Source organism: Oncorhynchus masou, chromosome 31, assembly GCF_036934945.1.
Source record: "Oncorhynchus masou masou isolate Uvic2021 chromosome 31, UVic_Omas_1.1, whole genome shotgun sequence".
In the NCBI taxonomy this organism is placed as follows: domain Eukaryota; kingdom Metazoa; phylum Chordata; class Actinopteri; order Salmoniformes; family Salmonidae; genus Oncorhynchus; species Oncorhynchus masou.
In genome coordinates, this window is record NC_088242.1 from 38,958,025 (window position 1) to 38,977,448 (window position 19,424).

At 41.2% G+C, this 19,424-nt stretch overlaps 1 protein-coding gene across 1 annotated transcript in view; it reads left to right on the forward strand.

Annotated features, from left to right (window-relative positions):
- Window positions 1-19,424, forward strand: part of LOC135524945 (pro-neuregulin-3, membrane-bound isoform-like) — a 356,815-nt gene that overhangs the window by 325,805 nt on the left and 11,586 nt on the right. Inside the window, exons 10-11 of the mRNA XM_064952775.1 lie at window positions 1,632-1,713; window positions 2,136-2,291. Of these exons, the coding sequence (XP_064808847.1) occupies window positions 1,632-1,713; window positions 2,136-2,291 (238 nt within the window). The remainder of the gene's footprint in view (window positions 1-1,631; window positions 1,714-2,135; window positions 2,292-19,424) is intronic.

The window sequence follows — 19,424 nt, forward strand, 5'->3', positions numbered from 1 at the left end:
TAAATTCTTCTAGCTCTTTCAAATTGGTTGTTGATCATTTCTAAATTTTCAAGTAGATTTAAATCAAAACTGTAGCTCGGCCACTCAGGAACATTCAATGTCTTCTTGGTAAGTAACTCCAGTGTAGATTTGGCCTTGTGTTTTAGGTTATTGACCTGCTGAAATGTGAATTCATCTCCCAGTGTCTGGTGGAAATCACACTGAACCAGGATTTCCAGTAGGATTTTGTCTGTGCTTAATTAACTCCATTCCATTTATTTTTCATCCTGAAACTCCCCCGTACTTAATGATTACAAGCAAATGCATAACATTATGCAGTCACCACCATGCTTGAAATTAGGGAGAGCAATACTCTGTAATGTGTTGAATTGGATTTGCCACAAACAAAGCACTTTGTATCCCGGGCAAAAAGTTTAAGTGTTTAAAATTTTAAAAGTTTAAGTTTAAGCATTGCTTGGCAACATTTTTTTCAGTATTACTTTAGTGCCTTGTTTCAAACAGGATTCATGTTTTGGAATATTTGTATTCTGTCCAGGCTTCTTTCTTTTCACTCTTTCAATTAGGTTAGATTTTTGGATTAAAAACAATGTTGTTGATTGATCCAGCTTTCTCCTCTCACAGCCAATAAACTCTGTCCCTGGTTTGTTTGGCCTCATGGTGAAATCCTTGAGCGGTTTCTTCCTCTCCGGCAAATGAGTTGTGTCTTTGTAGTGACTGGCAGTATTGACACACCATCTAAAGTGTAATTAGTAACTTCAACATATTCAAAGGGATATTCAATGTCTGCTTTTTTTACATATCTACCAATAGGTGCCCTTCTTTGCGATCATTGGAAAACCTCTGGTCCTTGTGTTTGAAATTCACTGCTCGACTGAGGGACCTTATAGAAAATTATATGTGTGGGGTACAGAGACGAGGTACTCATTCATAAATAATTTTGAACAATATTATTGCAAACAGAGTGAGTCCATGCAACTTATTATGTAACTTGTTAAGCAAATCCCTACTCCTGAACTTATTTAGGCTTGCCATAACAAAGGGAGTGAATACTCTTTGACTCAAGACATTTCAACTTTTTATTTTTTATACATTAAAAATTGAAAAACACAATTCCACTGACATTATGGGGTATTGTGATTAGGTGTAATCATCTCAATTTAATCTATTTTAAACTCAGTCTGTAACACACAAAATGTGGAAAACGTCAAGGGGTGTGAATAGAAAATGACTTTTTCCACAATTTGTTGTTAGACTGAATTTGAAATGGATTAAATTAATATTATAAGGTCCCTCAGTCATGCATTGAATTTCAAACACAAAGACCAGCGAGGTTTTTCAATGCTCGCAAAGGGCACCTATTGGTGAATGGGTAAAAAAGCAGACGTTGAATATCTCTTTGAGCATAATTGAGTATTATCTACGGCTCCGCAATGGGCCGTGTGTGTGTAAATATTTGTGTGTATGTGGGCTTGTGTGCATACTGTAGGTGTATTCAGTTTGTTTATATTACGTACACTGAACTCAATGTGGTCCTAATATATACTTCCTACTTTCCTCAACTCATGTCCTTATTAGGTATTTTTGTCTTTCACTGCAGTGCTACAAATCTCATGGGTTCTCCCCTCCTCAAGGGTGCAGCAGTCTGTCAGCTGGCGCACCAACAGCAGCTCCACCGGCTCTCAACAGAGCACTCCCTAAAGGGAAAAGCTTCAGGTACTCATGCAGTAGAACATCTTCTCTTGTTCTTCCTGCCCCGCTTGTTTAAATGGGCCACTCCAGTCTACAGAAGTGGATGCAGCCAAGTAAAATGTACAAATATGGCACAATATAAACAGCGCTTTCATGGAATGTAAAAAAGATTGATGATGATTGCAGTTGGTAATAAATATGTTAATATGCATCTAGGCTCCGGTACCAGACACAAAGGCCCTTATCTGCATCTCTAAAAGCAGTCAGAAACGGGACATTCCCGTTTGATTTACAGTTTAACAGAGTTAGCAGCTAACATGAAAATCACACTGATGGCTTCACAACAGGAAAATAAATATTTTTATCTTCAAATAAGATTACCCATTTGTGACCCATTTCAATGTTTTCTGTTTCTGTCACGTATTATTTTACATTGCTCATTCCAGGAGTAGCTCCCTGTCCCTCAGTCCAGCCCAAAGACACCAGGACACTCATCACTTCAGGACCCTGCCAATCTCTCGAGGACCAAGGGTTGCTGGCCCCGCCTATAAACACCTGCAAGAGGTAGAGTCTACAGAGATGGAGGCGGAGTCTTTAAGAGGGTAAGCACCTGGATGATGTTGTTTTCAGATAAACTGTCCTGGTAGTAGGGACAATGTTTACAGAAAATGTTGACATTAACAAACATCATTCTTAGATCTGAATCAACAAGACCGCAAAAGAGAAAAAAAAGTGAGAAGAAGACTGCTCATGACCATAAACCAGATAAACATTGGAATTCATTTTGAAAGGTGGCAAATGGAGTGAAATGGCCACTGTTCTCATGGACTGGTAGATAAGGGTTGTTGTGTTTTTAACCTTAGTGTGTTCAATGTTCAAGCTAGCTAACACTGCTACTTAGCTAGCTAACATCTATATTTGGACTGTTTTGTACTCAAAGTAATCTAACGATAGCTACATCATGTCGCTACACTGTACAAACCCCACAAGATGCCCAATGCATTTATTAAAACTGGCTAACATTAGCTGGCTAAAGCTAGATATGCAGATTGTTGACATGGTAGTGTGTGTGGTTGTTGATTTTTGGCCCCGAACCACACCATAAAATGCATCAATCTAGCTATAAAATTCAGTCCGGTAACATCACACAAACATGTATTTCTCAAGGAGATACTGGTGGAGAGAGTTGGATTTCAAGGGAACCTAAGGTTAAGCTGGACAATAGAAAAGTCCAAATTCACCCAAGGCTGAAAAATGGCAAAAGAACGTTGGCTGAGCACGAACGCTAGCGTGAGGCCATAGCAAATGAATTGAAACGGACCTTCGCAGAGCCTCTTCTGACTGGAGTGATGCTTAGAATTCAATTTCTCCTAAATGGCACAAGAAAATGCATCCCTTTTTTATTTTATAACTGCAATCTGTTCTTATGATGAAACTGGGAAAAAATAACTTGTGTAGAAAGTAAACATCCGCACCTCGATGGTGTCAACTGTGCTTATGTCTGTGTAATGAGGAAGTAGGGAAAATGAAAACTTATGACTATTTCTGGTCTAGTGATCGATGACAACTGCGGGTGCTGGCCAGGTGTACATAATTACAAAGAGGAAATTCTCCTGATTTAAAATGGTGTCTGACTTGAAAAATCTAAATATTCACATTGCGAGATATTCTGTGAAATAACCAGACATACCTATATTTCCCCGATAGGAAACCATCGGATGACCTCAGAGTTCATGAGTCATTTTTGGTGTTGTTGTTGACGTTATAACTACCAGCAATTGGTAACAGCATTGTACACTGCCCAAACTTACATCATTAGCAATAATAGGTTATCGTGATTAAAATGGTGTTGAACTTCAAACCATTAAAATACAGAAATTTTGAGCAATTTGGCAAAATAGACAGACATGTCCCTATTTCCCCAAATTTCCTCATATCAAATGTTATTGGTCACATACACATGGTTAGCAGATGTTATTGCGAGTGTAGCAAAATGCTTGTGCTTCTAGTTCTATGCAATAGATGGTATAAAATACAGTATATACATTTCGGATGAGTAATGCAAGATATGTAAACATCATTATTAAAGTGGAAATAATAAAGTGACTAGTGAAACATTTGTGAGAGTGGCCAATGATTTCAAGTCTGTATGTCGGCAGCAGACTCTGTGTTAGTGATGGCTGTTTAGCAGTCTGATGGCCTTGAGATAGAAGCTCTTTTTCAGTCTCTCGGTCCCTGCTTTTCTGCACCTGTACTGGCGAGGTCCTCGCCTTCTGGATGGTAGCGGGGTGAACAGACAGTGGCTCAGGTGGTTGTTGTCCTTGGGGATCTTTTTAGCCTTTCTGTGACATCAGGTGTTGTAGGTGTCCTGGAGGGCAAGTATTTTGCCCCCGGTGATGCATCATGCAGACCGTACCACCCTCTGTTGAATCCTGAGTTGTAGTCAATAAACAGCCTTCTTACATAAGTATTCCTCTTGTCCTTATGGGATTGCAGTGTCATGGCGATTGCATCAACTGTGGACCTATTGTGGCGGTATGCAAATTGCAGTGGGTCTAGGGTGACAGGTAAATGTGTTTAAATGTGGTGGTTCGCACTTTCAGTTTTGCTCGAATGCCACCATCTATCCACGGTTTCTGGTTAGGGTAGGTTTTAATTGTCACAGTAGGTACATTATCTCCTATGTACTTCCTTATAAACTCAATCACCGAATCAGCGTATAAATCTGTATTATTCTCTAAGGCTACCTGGAACATATCCCAGTCAGCGTGATCAAAACAATCTTGAAGCGTGGATTCCGATTGGTCAGACCAGCGTTGAATAGTTACTGTCACAGGTTCATCCTGTTTGAGTTTCTGGATAGGAGGGGAGGAGCAAAATGGAGTCGCAGTCAGATTTACCTAACGGGAGGTGGGGGAGGGCCTTGTATGCATCGCGGAAGTTGATTAGTAAGCAGTGTTTAGGAAACTCTGTCACCACCAAAAAATCCACTATAAATGAGAATTTCAATAAGCATTTTTCTACAGCTGGCCATGCTTTCCACCTGGCTATCCCTACCACGGTCAACAGCATTGCACCCCCCCACAGCAACTCGCCCAAGCCTTTCCCGTTTCTCCTTCTCCCAAATGCAGCTAGCTGATGTTCTGAAACAGCTGCAAAATCTGGACCCCTACAAATCAGCCGGGCTAGAAAATCTGGACCATTTCTTTCTAAAATGATCTGCCGAAATTGTTGCAACCCCTATTACTAGTCTGTTCATCCTCTCTTTCGTGTCATCTGAGTTTCCTATTGATTGGAAAACTGTCGCGGTCATCCCCCTCTTCAAAGGGGGTGACACTCTTGAGCCAAACTGCTACAGACCTATATCAATCCTACCCTGCCTTTCTAAGGTCTTCGAAAGCCAAGTCAACAAACAGATTACCGACCATTTAGAATCCCACCGCACCTTCTCCGCTATGCATTCTGGTTTTAGAGCTGATCATGGGTGCACCTCAGCCACGCTCAAGGTCCTAAATGATATCTTAACCGCCATCGATAAGAAGCAATACTGTGCAGCCGTATTCATTGACCTGGCCAAGTCTTTCGACTCTGTCAATCACCACATCCTCATCGGCAGATTCAATAGCCTGTGTTTCTCAAATTATTGCCTCACCGGGTTCACCAACTACTTCTCTGATAGAGTTCAGTGTGTCAAATCGGAGGACCTGTTGTCAAGGCCTCTGGCAGTCTCTATGGTGGTGCCACAGAGTTCAATTCTTGGACCGATTCTCTTCTCTGTATACATCAATGATGTTGCTCTTGCTGTTGGTGAGTCTCTGATCCACCTCTACGCAGACGACACCATTCTGTATACTTCTATACTTCTTTGGACACTGTGTTAACAACCCTGCAGACGAGCTTCAATGCCATACAACTCTCCTTCCGTGGCCTCCAACTGCTCTTAAATACAAGTAAAACTAAATGCATGCTCTTCAACCGATCGCTGCCTGCACCTGCCCGCCCATCCAGCATCACCACTCTGGACGGTTCTGACTTATGTAGAATATGTGGACAACTACAAATACCTAGGTGTCTGGTTAGACTGTAAACTCTCCTTCCAGACTCACATCAAACATCTCCAATCCAAAGTTAAATCTAGAATTATCTTCCTATTTCGCAACAAAGCATCCTTCACTCATGCTGCCAAACATACCTTCGTAAAACTGACCATCCTACTAATCCTCGACTTCGGCGATGTCATTTACAAACATGCCTCAATACCCTACTCAATAGATTGGATGCAGTCTATCACAGTGTCATCTGTTTGGTCACCAAAGCCCCATATACTACCCAGCACTGCAACCTGTACGCTCTCGTTGGCTGGCCCTCGATTCGTACTCGTCGCCAAACCCACTGGCCCCAGGTCATCTATAAGACCCTGCTTGGTAAAGGCCCCCCTTATCTCAGCTTGCTGGTCACCATAGCAGCACCCACCTGTAGCACGCGCTCCAGCAGGTATATCTCTCTGGTCACCCCCAAAGCCAATTCCTCGTTTGGCCGCCTCTCATTCCAGTTCTCTGCTGCCAATGACTGGAGTGAACTACAAAAATTTCGGAAACTAAAAACACTTATCTCCCTAACCTGCTTCAAGCACCAGCTGTCAGAGTAGCTCACATATTACTGCACCTGTAGATAGCCCATCTATTATTTAGCCCAAACAACTACCCCTTCCCCAACTGTGTTTACAGTGCCTTGCGAAAGTATTCGGCCCCCTTGAACCTTGCGACCTTTTGCCACATTTCAGGCTTCAAACATAAAGATATAAAACTGTATTTTTTTGTGAAGAATCAACAACAAGGGGGACACAATCATGAAGTGGAACGACATTTATTGGATATTTCAAACTTTTTTAACAAATGAAAAACTGAAAAATTGGGCGTGCAAAATTATTCAGCCCCTTTACTTTCAGTGCAGCAAACTCTCTCCAGAAGTTCAGTGAGGATCTCTGAATGATCCAATGTTGACCTAAATGACTAATGATGATAAATACAATCCACCTGTGTGTAATCAAGTCTCCGTATAAATGCAACTGCACTGTGATAGTCTCAGAGGTCCGTTAAATGCGCAGAGAGCATCATGAAGAACAAGGAACACACCAGGCAGGTCCGAGATACTCTTGTGAAGAAGTTTAAAGCCGGATTTGGATACAAAAGATTTCCCAAGCTTTAAACATCCCAAGGAGCACTGTGCAAGCGATAATATTGAAATGGAAGGAGTATCAGACCACTGCAAATCTACCAAGACCTGGCCGTCCCTCTAAACATTCAGCTCATACAAGGAGAAGACTGATCAGAGATGCAGCCAAGAGGCCCATGATCACTCTGGATGAACTGCAGAGATCTACAGCTGAGGTGGGAGACTCTGTCCATAGGACAACAATCAGTCGTATATTGCACAAATCTGGCCTTTATGGAAGAGTGGCAAGAAGAAAGCCATTTCTTAAAGATATCCATAAAAAGTGTTGTTTAAAGTTTGCCACAAGCCACCTGGGAGACACACCAAACATGTGGAAGAAGGTGCTCTGGTCAGATGCAACAATGCAAAACGTTATGTTTGGCGTAAAAGCAACACAGCTCATCACCCTGAACACACCATACACACTGTCAAACATGGTGGTGGCAGCATCATGGTTTGGGCCTGCTTTTCTTCAGCAGGGACAGGGAAGATGGTTCAAATTGATGGGAAGATGGATGGAGCCAAATACAGGACCATTCTGGAAGAAAACCTGATGGAGTCTGCAAAAGACCTGAGACTGGGACGGAGATTTGTCTTCCAACAAGACAATGATCCAAAACATAAAGCAAAATCTACAATGGAATGGTTAAAAAATAAACATATCCAGGTGTTAGAATGGCCAAGTCAAAGTCCAGACCTGAATCCAATCGAGAATCTCAAAGCTGTCTCAAAGCTCTTTGGACAATTCAATCGACCTCATGGCTTGGTTTTTGCTCTGACATGCACTGTCAACTGTGGAACATTATATAGACAGGTGTTTGCCTTTCCAAATCATGCCCAATCAATTTAATTTACCACAGGTGGACTTCAATCAAGTTGTAGAAACATGCCAAGGATGAGCAATGGAAACAGGATGCACCTGAGCTCAATTTCGAGTCTCATAGCATAGGGTCTGAATACTTATGTAAATAAGGTATTTAAAAACAAAATGTTAACGATTTGCAAAAATTTATAAAACCCTGTTTTGGCTTTGTCATTATGGCGTAATGTGTGTAAATTGATGAGGAAAAACATTTAATGTGACAAAATGTGGAGTAAGGGAAGGGGTCTGAATGCACTGTACGCTCAAATTTATATCCAAGAGTCTAGGAGGGAACATACAGCCCTAGTCAATGCTGTTGTTTCATTGATTGTACTGGATGGCTTACAATTATGGTGAATTTTTATTTGATTTTGAATTTGTTATATTTTCATAATTAATTGGGTGACATTTTACCATTTTAGCTAGACAGAATATCTCACCACCATGTGTTTCCATCTCCTCCTCTCTCCTTTATTCCTTTATTGAGCGTGCAGAGGGTCTGTCAACGGTTTAGTGAAATGTGTGTCATTGTGAATACATGTTGCTATTGATGTTTCCAAGCAGATTTCACTTGGTTTCCCAAATTAAGCACTCGGTAGCTGCAGGAACAGCGTTGGAAAGCCCACGGCATACAGAGTTTGGATGGAATATCACCTGTTGCGCAGTGTGAGCATGCTCCTCAAAGAGTGATTGGATGTGTGGGTGTGAAATAAGTGTTATTATATTTATTTCTCAGCTGCTCAAATTAGGCATAGCTCCGTTTAACACCAAAGTAGCCTACCGGGCATCATTAAGGAACAGAACTACAGGAAAGCTCCCGGCCTCCATTCGCTATTCGATATACGGATGACGTGTTTTTCCTCTTGCCCCTGTTCCTGACCATTTAATAATGGGCCATTCTAAATCAAATACATTTTACATATTAGTAAAAACAAGATTAAACTGAGAAATGTCTGATGGGTGAACATATGATCACTTGATGAGAGAACAGCTGTGCCGCCTGAGACAAGGAACAGAGCACAAGTTTTTTTGCAAATGTATCAGATCATCAATAGCCTATAGTTGCATCATGCAGCCCGTATATGTTTTGAATTCTAAGGTTTGTATCGTTCACAACTAAAGTTGCCAAATAACCCTAAGTCTAGCGTATAGGACCTGTTTCAAATGATCACTTTTACGCTCAACAGTTCATACTGTATGTGCACTCGCTCCAGAATGTGAAAAATATCCTTTCTATGTTCAATTATATTCTTCTTACTAGAAAATAATATAAAATAATGCCACGGGACTTAAACGCATATCTTGTCAGCTAAATGAACAAGTCTACAGCGTATGGCATGGAGCGTAGCCAGATGACATATAGTAGATCTACTCATATTCTGTTCTTCTGAAATACATTTTCTTCATATCATAATGTTTCTTTAGAACTGACTAAAATAAATACTTGTGGTGTATGTTACATTGATTTACTAGACTTCTCCAAATTAGTCTAACCTAAATTTGTGATCAGTTGGAAAACATATTGGATCAGGACATATGTCAAATTCCTTTTAGAGCAAATAAAGTATGATGTCAAAAGCAAAATTCTTATAGGCCTGGTATATTTGTCAGGTTGAAAAAGAAAAAGGAGAGCTGCATACTCTAGGAGCATAGATGAAATGTTGGTTATTCAATTATTGCAACAGACAAGCTGTCTTCAGCAGAGTACGCCGCTTGTCTGTCGTAACGTTGGTTGCTCAATTATTTCATTTGAGCTCCTACAGTGTGCGGCTCTCCTTTCCCTTTTCAGGAGTAGCGCTAGCCAGCACCTCGTCTTAACAGGTGTGCATTTCTTTCCCCTCCATATTTTTCAGGTTGTCTTACCATTAGAATGGTTTCAGCATCCTCTGCCAGGTCACTTGCCCTCTTCTCCTCCTCTGGAGGAGAATAACTCATGTCTGATGCCACTCACCTCTGCATTTAAGAAACACAAAATATATATATTTCTATACAATCTCCAAGAGAGAATGGATGGATGCTCACAAATAAACTGAAAACAGTACATTAAATATCTTAAATGGCAGGTCTCTGTCTGAACTGACCTATCAGCAGTCAGTGCAGCAGCCTGAGGATGGAATTGTTGAGGGATAGTATGAGGTAGAGGAGGGCATCTCAAGCACTTGGGTTTGTGCCTTCCTTGGCTATCGACACTACTGTTCAAAAGTTTGGGGTCACTTAGAAATGTCCTTGTTTTTGAAAGAAAAGCCTTTTTTGTCCATTAAAATAACATCAAATTGATCAGAAATACAGTGTATACATTGTTAATGTTGTAAATGACTATTGTAGCTGGAAACGGCAGATTTTTTTAATGGAATATTTACATAGATGTACAGAGGCCCATTATCAGCAACCATCACTCCTGTGTTCCAATGGCATGTTGTGCTAGCCAAACAAAGTTTATAAGTTTAAAAGGCTAATTGATTATTAGAAAACCCTTTTGCAATTATGTTAGCACAGCTGAAAACTGTTGTACTGGCTCAAAATCGCCAGAAACAGTCCTTTCTTCTGAAACGTGTCAGTCTATTCTTGTTCTGAGAAATGAAGGCTATTCCATGTGAGAAATTGCCAAGAAACTGAGGATCTCGTACAATGCTGTGCACTACTCCCTTCACAGAACAGAGCAAACTGGCTCTAACCAGAACAGAAAGAGGAGTGGGAGGTCCCGGTGCACTGAGCAAGAGGACAAGTACATTAGAGGACACTGCAGAAACAATAAATAGTAGAGAGAGCACGTCAATCTGGTCCATGCTGATTTTTTTCAGACCTGACATACCTTAAGGGAACATTTCGACATTTTCTGTATGGTTAGTGAAAAAGTCCATATTGCAAATGTACCGCCCCTTACTAGACGTCCGAAAACATTTGTTAAATTCGGGGACGGCATCGGGCCGAGCAGCAGGGCCAGACCTACCGGGAAGTCATCAAATGAACTTTGTCGGACATTCGGTTTTCGTTTTATAAAATAATCAAATGTTGGTCATTTTTCCGCTATCCCGGAAAATCCCACAAGAGGGCATAAGCAATCATACTGCAATTTGACAAAACATCACGAATCACGACGGGCCTTATCTCGAAAACTGAAAATATTTTGAAGCCGAAACTTGGTGAGCATAGGTTTGGCATAATGGGCAGTTGGCCCCGAACAAGATGGCGTCTAGGCCTCAACGGTTTTTCAGTTATGGCCATTTTTCTGGGATTAAAGGTCCAAAATGAAAATAGAGAAATTATTTTTTCACTTTGCGTCAAAGTCAAGGTGCCTCCGGTGTCAATAACAAAAGAATCTGCCATTTATCTATCGTCATTTAAGAGAAATCGTACAATGACAGATTTGTGATGTTCAAATATAGGTGGTTTTTTTCAACAGTTACAGATCCAGTTGCAGGGTGTTCATACGAATATTTTTAAAGTGTGCTGCGGAGCTCTGCGAGATTTCTGTGATTTTCTATGATTTTCTGAAATAACACACACTCACTAAACCCTCCGTAAATAACTCAGTTCTGAACGTAAAGACTTAACACTCAGGATTCTGTAAAGGCATACCCCAATGAGGATATGAGTTAATTTATAGCTTCCTGTGCCAACAGGAAGTGCCTTAAATTGTGTCATAGTGGCTGTATCCAAGGGTTGAAAAGGTCAGATCTTTTCAAAACTTCATATGTGTGATTAACCAACCCTCCTGAACTGTAAATCAGTCATTTCTCCCAACAGATGTCAAAGAAAAGCTCTCACACACACACACAGCAAGGATGGAGTGACAAAGCGCGGTGTTTAAAGACACAGAGAGCAGGCAATGGCATAAACATAATCCCAAGGCCGTGCCGAGTTCAACGAGATATCCCGCTTGACCGTAGCTCGCTCGGTCTAAGCGCAGCAAGCATTAGAAAAGTAGGCCCAAAAGTAAGCCTGCACCACAACGTCATTTGATTTTGGGTGACAGCGGCGGAACCGTTAGGTTTAGAAGGACAATTCAAACACAGGAATGTTCCTAAGGTCCTCCCGATCTGTGCAAGCCTAACCTTGACCGTGTGGCATTAACCCTTACCAGTTAAAAGAAGGTGTTTATATCAAACAGTTTGCATTGACTTCTCTCCCCATAGGAATACATTGCCTTCACCTCTAAATTCAACCTGAAGCCTATGTGGGTTATGAATGCCTTATGAACCTGTCTTCTATGACAGTCCATCAGACCACTATGAGGTCTACTTGTGTCAATTCTAAGCTTCCTGAAGCAACCGGAAGTGGTTAAATTGACCCAAAAGGTATTTGGATGTACATCACCAGCAAAGGTGAAAATGACTCTGCATTCAACCCTGTGTAGATCAGTCAATTCTCAACTTAAAGACTTAAAACTCAGGATTCTGTAAGTGTCTATGTCAGTCAAGACATGTGTTTACTTATAGCTTCCTGTGCCTACCGGAAGTGCCTTTAATTGGGTCACACTGTCTGTTTTGAAGGGTTAGAAAAGTCACATCTCTCCAAAACTTCATATGTGTGACTAGGTAACCCCCATGAACTGTAAATCAGTCATTTTTCCCATAAAAATTCAAAGCAAAACTAAATCACACAGATACACAACTTGGATGGAGGGACGTATTGGGGTGCGTAGAGACTGACAGTGCCTCCAATAGTTAGCTTTGTTCGAGCTAAAAAAGAACCGTCAGACCTAGAGTTCCGAAACTTTAGAAACTTGTTCTAGACCTCAGGTTGATAGTGCGTGGTGAATTAGGTGGCTCTAGAAGGTTCTCGGACCGAGAAACAGCCTCGTACATTTGCAATGACTTCAATTCATTTTGACCATTACAAAAATGGCGACATTTAGAAAAGTCTCAGAGACACAAGACTAGGTGCATTGAAACCGGCTCGGCCCATAGACACGGACCCCAACGTTTCTGTCCGATAGCTCATTCAAGGACCCCATAGCAAGGCATGAAAAAAAGTGGATTTTCAGCACCAATTAGGGTTTTACTCAGACACCAAATGACCTATCGAGCCGAAACTCGGGATTCGGGGTCGCATCACATAGGACTACACATAATGTCCAAACTGGATCCGCAGCTAGAACGTAACTATGTGTTTTACGTTTTTATTATGTTTTAAACTAAAGGCGCTGTGAATTATGGGCCTGCTCTGACATATGTGATAGTTGGCTTCTAAATGAGTTGGAAAAAGTGGGTTTGGTGTCAATTGGTATCAGTTTGGTGTCAGAATGACATCTAATTGACTGATGGACACTGACTTGCTAGTTGACTTTTGTTAATTTGCAATATGTTTAAGCAGAGAGGGACCATCACCAAAATGGCATTCTGAAATCAACACAAAAAATGGCATCACCATAGTGTCCAGACTGTGCCGAGTCCAACGAGGCGCCCCACTTGACCGTAGCTCGCTCGGTCTGAGCGCAGCGACCATGAGAAAAATAGGCCCAAAATGAAGCCTGCACCACAATGTCATTTGATTTTGGGTAACAGCGGCGGAACCGTTAGGTTTAGAAGGACAATTCAAACACAGGATTGTTCCTAAGGTCCTCCCGATCTGTGCAAGCCTAACCTTGACCGTGTGGCATTAACCCTTCATAGTTAAAAGAAGGTGTTTACATAAAAACAGTTTGCATTGACTTCTCTCCCCATAGGAATACATTGCCTGCTCCCCTAAATTCAACCTGGAGCCTATATGGGTTATGAATGCCTTATGAACCTGTCTTCGGTACCAGTCCATCAGCCACTATAAGGTCTACCTGTGTCGATTCTAAGCTTCCTGGACCAACCGGAAGTGGTTATAATCACCCTAAAAGTGTATACCCATAACCTGCCTGCAGTTTGATATACATAGTGCATTCAACCCTGTGTAAATCAGTCAGTTTTTATGGTAAAGACTTAAAACTCAGGATTCTGTAATAGAATACCCCAATGAGGATGTGTGTTGAGTTATAGCTTCCTGTGCCAACCGGAAGTGCCATAATTGGTGTCTCATGGGCTGTTTCGAGGGGTTAAAAAAATCAGATCTTTCCAAAACTTCATATATGTGATTAGGCAACCCCCAATCAGTCATTTTTCCCATAAAATTTCAAAGGAAAACTAAATCTCACACACACACACAGCTTGGAAGTAGGGACCCATAGGGGTGCGTAGAGACATACACTCCCTGCATTAGTTAACCTTGTTGGAACTTTTAAAGAACCGTCAGACCTAGAGTTCCAAAACTTTAGAATCCTGTTCTAGACCTCAGGTTGATAGTGCGTGGTGAGTTATGTGGCTCTAGAAGGTTCTCGGACCGAGAAACAGCCTCGTACATTTGCAATGACTTCAATTCATTTTGACCATTACAAAAATGTCGACATTTAGAAATGTCCCAGAGTAACAAGACTAGGTGCATTGTGACCGTCTCAGCCCATAGAGACAGAACCCAACGTTTCTGTCCGATAGCTCATTCAAGGACCCCGTAGCAAGTAATTGAAAAAAGTGGATTTTCAGCACCAATTAGGGTTTAAACTCGGACACCAAATGACCTATCGAGCCGAAACTTGGGATTCGGGGTCGCCTCAGCTAGGCCTACACATAACACAAGAAATGGACCCGCAGCTAGAACGTAACTACGTGTTTTATGTTTTTTTTTATGGTTTGACCCGAAGGCATTGTGAATTTTGGGCCAGCTCTGAAGTATGTGATACTTGGCTACTAAACGAGTTGGGAAAAGTGGGTTTGGTGTCAGTTTGTATCAGTTTGGTGTCAGAATGATATCAAATTGACTGATGGACGGTGACTTGCTGGTGACTCTTGTCCATTTGCAATATGTTTAAACGGTGAGGTACCATCACCAAAAGTGACATGCTGAAATCAACACTAACGAGCGATGGAGAGGTACCAGAATCACTGCCCAGCCATCCCGAGGTCATCGGGCCAGTCAATTTGGCATTCCTGCACGATTTTTATAGCATGACAAATTCGTGATGGTGAATGCCCAGTTAACCATATGGCAAATGCACAGTGACTTTGCAAAAGTGAGAAAACATTTGCAATATGTTTTAACAGTGAGGTACCATCACCAAAAGTGACATTCTGAAATCAACCCAAACGAGCGATGGAGAGGTACCAGAATCACTGTCCAGCCATCCCGAGTTCATTGGGCCAGTCAATTTGGCATTCCTGCACGATTTTTATAGCATGACAAATTCGTGATGGTGAATGCCCAGTTAACCATATTGCAAATGCACAGTGACTTGGCAAGAGTGAGAAAACATCAACAAATGGACATTCTGAAATCAACCCTAACGAACGATGGAGAGGTACCAGAATCACTGCCCAGCCATCCCGAGTTCATCGGGCCAGTCAATTTGGCATTCCTGCACGATTTTTATAGCATGACAAATTTGTGATGGTGAATGCCCAGTTAACCATATTGCAAATGCACAGTGACTTTGCAAAAGTGAGAAAACATAAACAAATGGACATGATGAAATCAACACCACGAGTGATTGAAAGGAACAACAATCACTGCCCGGCCATCCCGAGTTCATCAGGCCAGTCAATTTTGCATTTCTGCAGGATTTTTGAGCATGTCAAATTTCTTATGACATTTGGCCCCCACAAAACATATGCCTTATGCACAAGTAAAAAAAAAAAAAAAAATTATGATAATAAAATATGACTAAAGTATGTTGATACAGTTCTTATACGTGTGTAATTGACACAAAATTCTAAAGAATTTCGAAAAACGGCCCAGAAAGCACTTTTTTAGGGGTGTGTGAAGTTTTTTATGAAATTTTGCAATTTTTGACTTTTGACTTCCTATGAAATCATATTGCAAATGGAGAAAACACATGCAATAATGCGCAAGTTAAAAAAAAAAAAAAAAAAAAAAAAATTATGATAATAAAATTGGACAAAAGTATATTCATACAGTTCTTACACATGTGTAATTGACCAAAAAAGCGAAAGAATTTCGAAAAACGGTCCAGAAAGCATTTTTTAAGGGGTGATAAGTTTTTGACAAAAAATTCATTTTTTCAAAATGTGGCTTTTGGATGTTGACTTGGGGTCCATTTCCTATATGAAAAACCACGGTGGAGCGCACACGCCACCTGTTGGATTTTTGAAGTGTTACAACTGGCAATTGCCAACATTTTGCATGAATCAACGCCGATTTGGGTGGTATTGTTCATCGTGTACATGGTTTGTACTATGCCAATGGTTTCCCATTCATTTTTGTCCATTTCAGGGGGCTATTCCCTTACAATGGTAACATACCTTCTGGGCTTAACATTGGAGATTCGCAATGGCTGTAGGTTGATTTTTAAGTATTTTGAATGAAGAGCCGTTTGGGAGCCAAATCAGCTGGCTCTTTTTAAATGGATAAAGCCAAATGAGCTGTCACAAAAAAAGACTGCCCATCACTATTGCTAACCAAATAAATAGGGGTATCTGCACATGAATTAAAAGGTAACCACACTAAAACAATATAAATTCCTGAAGTAGGCAAAACATAAAAACTGATTTTAGAGCGTATGTCATCCTACAGCACAGCATCTTGGGGAAAATTAAGGTCAGATTCAATATTGGTTAATGCACCCAAGAGGGAAAGAGGTATGGCCATCCTAGAAATGTCTTAATTTAGAGTAATCTAATATATTATATATGTCCAAAGCGACTTACAGTCATGGGTGTATATGTAACTGGTGTGAAATGGCTAGCTAGTTAGCAGTGTGTGCTAGTAGTGTTTCAATCTGTGACGTCACTTGATTTGAGACCTTGAAGTAGCTGTTTCCTTGTGGAGTTATATATAACGATGCTTCATGTGTGATTGTTATCGATGTGTTCATAGGGTCCCTGGTTTGAGCCCATGTTACATTATTTCAAAGATTTTAGAAAGGCAGGGCAGGATGGATATAGGTCTATAACAGTTTGGGTCTAGAGTGTCCCCCCTTTGAAAGGGTGATGACTGCGGCAGCTTTCCAATGTTTGGGGATCTCAGACGATACGAAAGAGACGTCGAAGAGGCTAGTAATAGGGGTTGCAACAATTTTGGCGGATTATTTTAGAAAGAGAGGGTCCAGATTGTCTAGCTCAGCTGATTTGTAGGGATCCAGATTTTGCAGCTTCAAAACTTCAGCTATCTGAATTTGGGTGAAGGAGAAGGGGCTTGGGAAAGTTGCTGCATGGTGGTGCAGAGCTGTCGGCCAGGGTAGGGGTAGCCAGGTGGAAAGCATGGCCAGCCGTAGAAAAATGCTTACTGAAATTGTTGATTATAGTAGATTTTTCGGTGGTGACAGTGTTTCCTAGCCTCAGTGCAGTGGGAATCTGGGAGGAGGTGCTCATTTCTCCATGGTCTTTACAGTGTCCCAAATTAGTGAATTTGTGCTACAAGATGGAAAATTCTATCTGAAAAAGCTAGCCTTCCTAACTGACTGAGTATATTAGTTCCTGACATCCTTGAAAAGTTGCATATTGCGGGTGCTATTCGATGCTAATGCAGGACGCCACGGGATGTTTTTGTGCTGGTAAAGGGCGGTCAAGTCTGGGTTGAATCAAGGGCTATATAAGTTCTTAGTTCTACATTTTCTAAATGGGGCATGCTTATTTAAGATGGTGTGGAAAGCACTTTTAAAGAACAACCAGACATCGTTTACTGATGGGATGTCAATATCCTTCCAGGATATCTGGGCCAGGTCGATTAGAAAGGCCTGCTAGCTGAAGTGTTTCAGGGAGCATTTGACAGTGATGAGGGGTGGTCGTTTGACCGTGGACCAATTACGGACGCAGGCAATGAGGCAGTGATCGCTGAGATCCTGGTTGAAGACAGCAGAGGTGTATTTAGAGGGCAAGTTGATCAGGATGATATCCATGAGGGTGCCCATGTTTACGGATTTAAGGTTGTACCTCGTAGTTTCCTTGATAATTTGCGTGAGATTGAGGGCATTTAGTTAGATTGTAGAACGGTCGGGGTGTTAAAACCTCTCTGGGATATGTGCGACGCTAGTGTCCCACCTGGCCAAAAGCCAGGGAAAATGCAGAGCACCAAATTGAAATAAATTACTATAAAAATCTAACTTTCATTAAATCACACATTCAAGAAAACAAATTAAAGCTACACTTGTTGTGAATCCAGCCAACATGTCAGATTTCAAAAAGGCTTTTCAGCGAAAGCAAACAATGCTATTATCTGAGGATAGCACCTCATAAAATAAAGAGAGAAAAGGATATTTCAACCCTGCAGGCGCGACACGAAAAGCAGAAATAAATAATTCATGCCTTACCTTTGACGAGCTTCTTTTGTCGGCACTCCAATATGTCCCATAAAAATCACAAATGGTCATTTTGTTCGATTAATTCCGTCTATATATCCAAAATGTTAATTTATTTGGCGCGTTTGATCCGGAAAAATACTGGTTCCAACTTGCGCAACGTGACTACAAAATATCTCAAACGTTACCTGTAAACTTTGCCAAAACATTTCAAACTACTTTTGTAATACAACCTTAGGTATTTTCTAACGTAAATAATCAATAAAATTGAAGACGGGATGATCTGTCTTCAATACAGGAGGAAAACAAACTGTAGCTCGCTTTCTGGTCACACTCCTCTATCTAACAGTACACTTCAAGTGACCCTCTTTCAAGATGGCTGTACTTCTTCATTACACAAAGGAAAAACCTCAACCAATTTCTAAAGACTGGTGACATCCAGTGGAAGCGGTAGGAACTGCAAGAAGGTCCTTTAGAAATCTGGATTCCCAATGAAACCCATTGAAAAGAGAGTGACCTCAAAAAAATATTTTTGAATGGCTTGTCCTCGGGGTTTCGCCTGCTAAATAAGTTATGTTATACCCACAGACATGATTCAAACAGTTTTAGAAACTTCAGAGTGTTTTCCATCCAAATCTGCTAAATGCATATATTATCTTCTGGGGATGAGTAGCAGGTAGTTAAATTTGGGCATGCATTTCATCCGGACGTGAAAATACTGCCTCATGTCACCAAGAAGTTAAGCATGTCCCAGTTTAGGTCACCTAACATTACAAACTCTGAAGATAGATGGTGGGAAATCAATTCACATATGGTATCCAGGCACAGCTGGGGGCTGAGGGGGTCTATAATTACTGGCAACGGTGAGAGACTTATTTCTGGAAAGGTGGATTTTTAAAGTAGAAGCTCAAACTGTTTGTGCACAGCCCTGGATAGAAAGACAGAACTCTGCAGGCTATCTCTGCAGTAGATTGCAACTCCGCCCCCTTTGGCAGTTCCATCTTGCCTGAAAATGATTTAGTTGGGGATGGACATTTCAGATTTTTTTTGGTGGCCTTCCTAAGCCAAGATTCAGACACGGCTAGTACATTAGGGCTGGCGGGGTGTGCTAAAGAAGTGAATAAAACAAACTTAAAGAGGCGGCTTCTGATGTAAACATGCATGAAACCAAGGCTTTTACGGTTACAGAAGTCAACAAATGAGAGTGCCTGGGGAATAGGTGCTGGGGGCTACAGGGCCTGGGTTAACCTCTACATCAGCAGAAGAACAGAGGAGGAGTAGGATAAGTGTACGGCTAAAGGATAAAAGAACTGGTCGTCTAGTGCATTGGGAACAGAGAATAAAACGAGCAGATTTCTGGGCCCGGTAGAATAGATTCATGGC